The 7,896-nt window shown below is 38.7% G+C and overlaps 2 protein-coding genes across 2 annotated transcripts in view; one reads left to right on the forward strand and one right to left on the reverse strand.

The window, feature by feature from the left end:
- LOC103625222 (E3 ubiquitin-protein ligase KCMF1) overlaps positions 1–7,896 on the forward strand; it is a 77,401-nt gene that overhangs the window by 20,716 nt on the left and 48,789 nt on the right. The gene's annotated exons all lie outside the window — the stretch shown is intronic.
- The window catches only part of LOC103625221 (nuclear prelamin A recognition factor-like), a 9,247-nt gene continuing 8,286 nt past the window's right edge, over positions 6,936–7,896 (reverse strand). Inside the window, exon 2 of the mRNA XM_008644629.2 lies at positions 6,936–7,600. Coding sequence (XP_008642851.1) covers positions 6,936–7,600 — 665 coding nt within the window. The remainder of the gene's footprint in view (positions 7,601–7,896) is intronic.

Here is a 7,896-nt window from a genome sequence, read left to right on the forward strand (position 1 = left end):
TTTAACGGCTCCTGTGGAAACAGGGGGCTGCACCAGTTGACAGTCTGGGCAGGTATTTATGATTGCTCTAGCCTGATCTCTAGAAAGACAAAACATTTGCATAAGTGCTCGTGCATTCTGATGAAAAAAGGCATGACTCAGTTTTGCCTGTTCAAAAATGTTAGGTAAGGTGTTCACTAAAGCTACTGTTAATTTATCAGCTCTGGAGTTGCCTTCTGCCAGAAATCCTGGAAGTGATGAGTGAGCTCTAATATGGGAGACAAAATATTGATTAGTCCTGCTTTGCATAATTGTATAAAGACATGTAAGATAACGACACAGAGCATCATTACTAACATCTTTCAAAACTGATCCTTCTATTCTCTTAACTATATTAGCAACATAAGCAGAGTCTGTAATCAAATTAAAAGGTTCCCGAAAAAGCTGAAATGCTCTGACTACTGCTGCAAGTTCAACCACTTGTGTTGAACCTTCTATCGTTTGGGTATCTGATTTCCATGCTTTAGTTTCTGGGTCTTGCCATACTACTACTGACTTGTGTGTTTTTCCTGACCCATCAGTAAATATCATCACAGCATTTAAAGGCACTTCACTTAATAGAGGTTTTTCTCTAAAGCTTAACTTTGCCTGTAATAACATATGGCTAGGAAAATAAATAGAACAGGTACCTGAATAATTCAACAATGCAATTTGCGGATCTTCTGATTTTTGTAATGCCCAGTCAAAATACTGCTTCTTCAAAGGTAAATAAATTATTGCAAAATCTTTGCCTGTCATAGCTAACAGCCTTGTTCTACCTCTGATTATAATTTGTGCTAACATCTCCATTGTCGTGAAGATTGTTTTTGGAGACCTGTAAGGCAAAAAGACCCATTCTATTGTTAGCAAAGAATCTTTGGCAGAGGCATCCCATTGAAATATAAGACCATACAACTGCATTTTTTCTCCTAATACTGCAAGAAAAAATGGTTGTGAAGCAATACAACGATGTGCTTGTCTTTTCTGAAATGCTTCTGCTACTCTGTCAAGAGCTTTTTGAGGCTCAGGAGTAAGAGTTCTGGGAGATGTGATATCAGAGTCTCCTCTTAGCAAGTCAAAAACTGGAGCAGGTTCATCGTTGGTGATCCCTAATGTAGATCTGATCCAATTTATTTCTCCCAAAAGCTGTTGCAAATCCTGCAAGGTATTAATTTTAGTTCAAAGCTGTATTTTCTGCAGCATAATTGCTTGCTCTGTCATTTTCCATCCCAAATATCTCCATGGTGAAGTTTCCTGTATTTTTGATGTGGAAAGTTTCCTATATTTTTGATGTAGAAATCTTAAGGCCAGCATTTTTAATCTCTGTAACAACACTGTCACGAGCTTCCTCCATCTCCTTTTGTGTTGGTGCTGAAATCAATAGATCATCCATGTAGTGTAGAATCTTTGCTTGGGGATGTTTTTCTCTAGCTGGAGATAAAGCTTTTGCCAAAAACCATTGACATATAGTAGGTGAATTTTTCATTCCCTGAGGAAGCACAACCCAATGATACCTTAACAGTGGTTCTTGTCTATTAATACTTGGGACAGAGAATGCAAAATGTGGGGCATCATCTGGGTGGAGTAGAATATTGAAAAAACAGTCTTTTAAATCAATGATAACTAAAGGCCAGTCTCTTGGGATCATAGAGAGAGAAGGAAGTCCAGGCTGGAGAGGTCCCATATCTTCAATCACTTCATTAATCTTTCTGAGATCATGTCATCTGTATCAGCTTGTGGTGCTGCTCTGAAATTGCTTACAGTAAGAGCATTAAGTGTTTTTGTAAGTCTTTTGTCCATCACTTCAGCTTGAGTGATAATAGCTCTTTCAAGCCTTTCTCCTAATGTATCAGTTTGAACCGTGGCTATATGCTGTGCAGTACCAATTTTACTGCAAGCTTCGATCATGTCTGAAAGGTTTGGCTGTAACCCTGCCAGGGCTCTAATAGTTCGCTGACATTCTTCATTGGCATTTATATAAACAAGATTCTGTAATAATATTGGGCATGCCACATCATTGTCACACTGGCGCTCTAAAGCCTGAGTCAGTCTATCTATAAAAGAAGAGTAAGACTCAGTCGGACCTTGCTTTATTTGTGTATAGGCACCTTGTGGACTACCCACAGGTTCAACCTGCAAAAGTGCCTTTCTGGCCGCATCTTTGATATCACCAAGGACCCCTCTCACCAGGTTTGCTTGATCTTCTGCCCTATTATGAGGTGGGTCCCCTGCCAGGTGTGCAAGCGTAAGGCCTGCGTTGGGACCTCCTGCATAACTCTCTATGAGTTTTTCGAGGAGTCTGCACCATCTTAAGTCCCACAATATGTACTGTGAATCGGTCAGAATCATTGAAGAAATATTTTTATAGTCAAAAGGTGTCAAGTCCAAATGGTCGAAAATCCCCTTTAACAACTGTTTGAAATAGGGAGAACCTAAACCACACTCCTTTATAGCCTTCCTTAAGTCCTTAATGTCATCATGTGAGATAGCCTCCCATCTGGGGTTAGCTCCTGCTCTTCCATATCTCGCCGGCATTGCTAAAAGCGGTTTACAAGTGAGATCACCCTCCTTAATTACTTTATGATGCATAGCATTCCAATCTGCCAGAGAGGGCTTCTTTCCAGGATTCCTTTCTTTGTAAGAAGAAAAGGAATTCCGCATTTTGGCAGAAGAAAGCCAATTTATATCTTGAAGGTCTAAATCAAATCCACCTTCTGATGTAGAAAATTTATCCTGAATTTGCATATCTGCCCTCAGATTAAGATTTTCAGGGTTTAATTCCACAGCAGCCATTTTTTTTTCTGTCATTTCCGGAGTCTCCCCCCCTCCTGCTTGTGGGCAGACTTCCCCCCCGCCTCGGGTGCAATATTACAAGCAGCCAAAGGTGGCGTAAAAGATGACTGTGCCTGTTGCGCAGTTAAAATTCCAAAGATAGAGGCATCAGTAGAAGGATTGTTAAATATCTCTATTAGCACTCGACATGTAGGGAGCAGAGAAGCTGCAATTTTATCTCTTTTAGTAGCCAGGTCAAAAAGCCGAATTCCAACTGAGTCCCACACCGATTTATGAAGAGGAGCTATCAAGTCATCTTCTGAAAAGTTTTTAAGTACCCAAAGTAATAAATCTTTTAGTTCCTGCTTCGGAACTGACCTGGAATGTAACCTTATTAAAGTCTTTAGCTTAGTATAAACATCTCTTTGTTCTTTTGAGATATTTTGACCCATCTCACGTTCCCTCGGTCCTCACCTGCCTCTCTTCGCAAGGTGAATCCTTCTACCAGTCCTCAGTGAGATGTCAAACCAGCGATATCTTTTAAGCTTCCTTTCAGCTTTAATTAGGTCCTGGATCACCCTTCCTTTCAGGGTACAATTAATACTTTTCTTATGTCAACCGGGGCAGCTTCTGACCTTTCTTCCATAAATTCTCCTCACAGAGGCACCAATTTTCAGAGCCTGATCCAAAGAGATGGGACCATCACGGCTATCATGATTTATTACTTGAAAAATCAAACAAGGCATCAGTCTCAGAGGCTGTAGATTTAGTAACAAGACGCCATAATGGAAGACAGTCGCAAGTTTCAAAGTTACATGGCAATTTATAACTTTTTGGTCCAATAAGCAATTAACACGAAGCTTTGTTTTGACTTTATAACCTATCACCTTTGGTATTTTTTACTGCATTGCGTCTGTTTCTCAACCAATAACTTGCTAACTAATGTACACACATATACTTCTATTATAACATTTAAATTCTTAACTTAAACTATAAAATCACATTACTATACTTAAAAGCCCTTCACCATATCACCCAATACATATTTTTACTTATAACTATAGAAACACAGGTTTATGATTCTTCTGCTTAAGGTCTGTATACCTTTATCATTACATCAACCCAAGCTCTTTCTAAGGCTGTAAATTAAACTCATTAATGCCTGTGGAAGTTTCTACTCCTCTGTTTCCCACAGGAGTCCAGCTTTTAGAAGCCCAAATCAGCAAGTCAAAGTGACTCAATTACGTTTTTAGTGCAGAAACACCTGGGTCTTTAGGTATGCCTCCAGACCAGGTAGAGCCAGGGCTTGGCCAGAGCCAAGGCCTTAACTGGAAGGGTTTCCCTAACATATCCTATAAACAGACCTGTAGTAGTGGCAGCTGGGAAAGTTTCTTAAAAAGATACATATCTTACAGATAGCTATACAACAGTATGTGAAAGTTTGTAAAACAGTCGATTTTGTCATTTATCCTTAGCTAAGTAGTCAATGGTACCATAAACCAACTGCAAACTACTAAAGAAACGCACATGTGTAACATCAAATTATATCTTCTGGATAATGCCCTTTATGAAAAGTCAGTGAATTCACGCTATTATATTAAGAGCATAAGACATCTACAGTAACTTATTCTAAGAAATCGAGAGTATACTTCTCTACACATCTATGCATATAAGATAATAAGGCAAAGCACTGAACAGCTTACAATCAATAATATCCATGGCTTGCAATTGTTACTCATCCTTCTCTGCAACCTACGAAAGATATAACAACAAAGATTGTAATGAATAATCATCTTAATTGAGACCATTTAATTGAGCAATGCAGAACATTTATACCCATAGAATTTCCAATGAATTTAAGGATCTAACAAGCCGAATCCTCACGTATTTTTACAACTTATTATCTTATAATCATAAACAGTCACTTACCAATCCTTTATCATAATTGTTTCCATCTGTTCATTCTTATCTCTGTAACAAAAGAACTGTATCATTCAATTTAAATGAGCATATTTCAGCAGAACTTAGACTTCACTCAAAATAAATGTTACTCAAAAGTAACAGAAAGTAAACTGAACAGAACTTAAGGTTAACATCACTGAAACTGAACAGAAATTAACTTTAATATAACTCAAACTTACAAGACTTTTAAAATAACAAAACTTAAACTGAACATACTTAGACTTGACTTTGCTTAAACTTAACAACACTTTAAACTAACAGAACCTTAAATGTAACAGAATATCAAATTAACAGAACTTAAACTTGACATGACTTAAATTTAACAACAGGTAAACTTAGTAGAACTTAGCCTTAGCATCATTTAAACTGTACAAACTTACACTTAGCAAAACTTAATATTAGCAGCACTTAAATTTAACAAAACTAAAGTCAGAGTGGAGAGTGTTCCTTTAAAGGTGTCAAATACAGCAGAATGTAACTCATCTTGACTTCATCAGTGCAAGAAAGCTACCAAAAATTTTGTCACATATCAGCTAAAAAACAATAAGCAAGCAGACAACTGATTTGTAAATGGAATAAAAGTAACATGGATTTACTATAGAGATCATAATGGTGTGGCAAATACGTTGTGATTTGACATAATTCAGCTGTGAGAATAGCTCATGGTAGCAAGAAACATTATTGGAAACATCCATTCACAGTCAGGACCTTTTTGGTATAAGCACAATTTTGCAGGATTTCTTACTCACACAAGCAGTTGTAATATTAAAGAAGAATAAAAGTAACATGGATTTACTATAGAGATCATAATGGTGTGGCAAATACGTTGTGATTTGACATAATTCAGCTGTGAGAATAGCTCATGGTAGCAAGAAACATTATTGGAAACATCCATTCACAGTCAGGACCTTTTTGGTATAAGCACAATTTTGCAGGATTTCTTACTCACACAAGCAGTTGTAATATTAAAGAAATTTGCAAGAAGATTCATTCAAACTGCATGAAGTGGTTAAAAAAGCCCATCCACACTTTCAGGCTGCATAAGGAATGCTAGAACTTTGCTAGCTTCAAACAGCCATTAATCATGAACAGATCTGATGCTACCAGGAAAATTTGAAGAAGTCTGGCAGGAGTCTAATTTCTTTTGTCCATCACATTCTTGAATAACTCTCTGACAACTGAGGAAGTTGCAGACAAGCTGCATGGCAGTACCACTTCACAATGTCTGTTAAATGAACCTCTATAGCATATTTATAAAAATAAGTGCATCAAAATTCATGATGCTGACGTATCGTAACTCTGATGAGTTCACAAGCATTGTTCAGTATTTTTTCTCAGAGGCACCTCAGGAAGTTATTTTTTGCAGAAGTCTTTCAACGTGGAGACAAATGAAAGAACAATCTGGGCGTGTTTCACTCTCAGAGAGAAGCCAAAGCAAGCAGCACCACTCCTCCTGGCTGCAAGCTTGGCAGAAAACTTACAAGGAAAGAAAGTTCTCTTTTTGTACCAACCAAACTATTTGGAATTATTTTAAATGAACCATTTAGCATTAGCTTCCCAGGTTCAGTTTCTATGAAGCATTCTGTGACATTACATCAGTAAGAAATGGTGGCTAGTTTGGAACTATTTTTTGCTGAATTATGGATACAAGGCTTATAGAAATTCATTACATCTCTCCATATACTCACTTGTCCTTTTAAAGGGCCTTTTCCTTAACAAGACAAGTAAATCCCAAGTTGCTTCACACCAACTGCATCAATACTGAAATTCCTGTTGACTCTTTTCCTGTGATGACAGGGATTGCAGACCTAGGAGTAAAATCATCTCACCCTCTTGAAGGAGCCCATTTCATGCAGTGAACCTTTCACTTTAGAGAGTAACTTCATCAGGAATTAGACTCCCTGTCCCTGGCAGAAAGGGCTTATGTACCTTGCAAGATCAGGTTTTTGAATGAAGAAATCCATTGTACGCAGGAAATGACAAACAGTAAAAGTTAAATGACAGCGGCAGGAACCAGGGCTTTTGGAGACTTCTCTGGTTTTGCAAAGCAATGGTTCTTCCCAAGAACAATCCCGAGATGGGCAGAGACTCACCCACACCCTCGCTGGTGCCCAGCGGCTGCGGTTGCATAGAGGGTTCCAGTGCTGCCCTGTGACCTCAGCACAGCTCTGCACCTTGAGTTGTTACCATTTGATATCCAAACTGTTCGTGCTTTGATTTACTGCACTGTACGTCGTGTGCAAAGTGTCTTGGACCTTCTTGGAGTCCATGCCCTCCAGCCAGTCCTGGTACATCTTCTGTATGTGCAGGTTGGTTTCTGGCAGCCTGAGGGGAATCACAGTGTACACCTCTTCCATCTGGGCAAGCAGGGCTCTGTCTGGTTTGCCATCCTCAGTCTGTGCCTGGCCCTTTCCATTTAGGCACCCTCCTGGGCAGGCAAGGACTTCTACAAAATGGTATAAAAACTTTCCTTTTTTCAACTTCAGGACCATGTTTTGGATATTTCTAAAGCCATAAGCTGCTGCAAAATGCAGCACTGTCTCCCCATCCTTTTCAAGGGTAACTTCTTCAAAGTCCTTGTTCTTTAATGCTTTGTAGGTTATCTCCTTGGCATCCATGCCAAAAAGCTCCTTTGCAGCATGTTTAAAAATGTGCTCCAGGTAACCATCAGATCTCCTCCCATCATGCCTTACTACATCTCTTTTCTTTAGGTCATCAAACAAACTATGTACAGCTACTTCAGTCACATCTTTCATAGACACATTTTTCTGTTCCATTATTTGGACAATTTCACCTGATGTCAGGACACAATCAACTTCTGGTGAATTATACAAGGCAGTGTTGATGCCTTAAGGGGCCACCTAAAAACAGAGACTAGACAGGAGTAAAGGAATAAATGTAGGTGTTTATTTGAAAGGCCTTCTGTCCGTTTTCCGCGCTTCACGTGTCGGAGGAAAATAACTTTAAGGGATGGGACTATGCAATTACACGAATTTATTGTTTAAAATAACAAACGCATCAGTCGAGGCGTGAGATTTTACAACACCTCCGAGTAATGGCGACTAGTCACAAGATTTAGGGTTACATCGTAATTTATAACTTTCTAATCCAATAGATACTTAAAACGACACTTTGTTTTAGATT

This window comes from Corvus brachyrhynchos, unplaced genomic scaffold, assembly GCF_000691975.1.
Source record: "Corvus brachyrhynchos isolate BGI_N302 unplaced genomic scaffold, ASM69197v1 scaffold172, whole genome shotgun sequence".
Classification (NCBI taxonomy): domain Eukaryota; kingdom Metazoa; phylum Chordata; class Aves; order Passeriformes; family Corvidae; genus Corvus; species Corvus brachyrhynchos.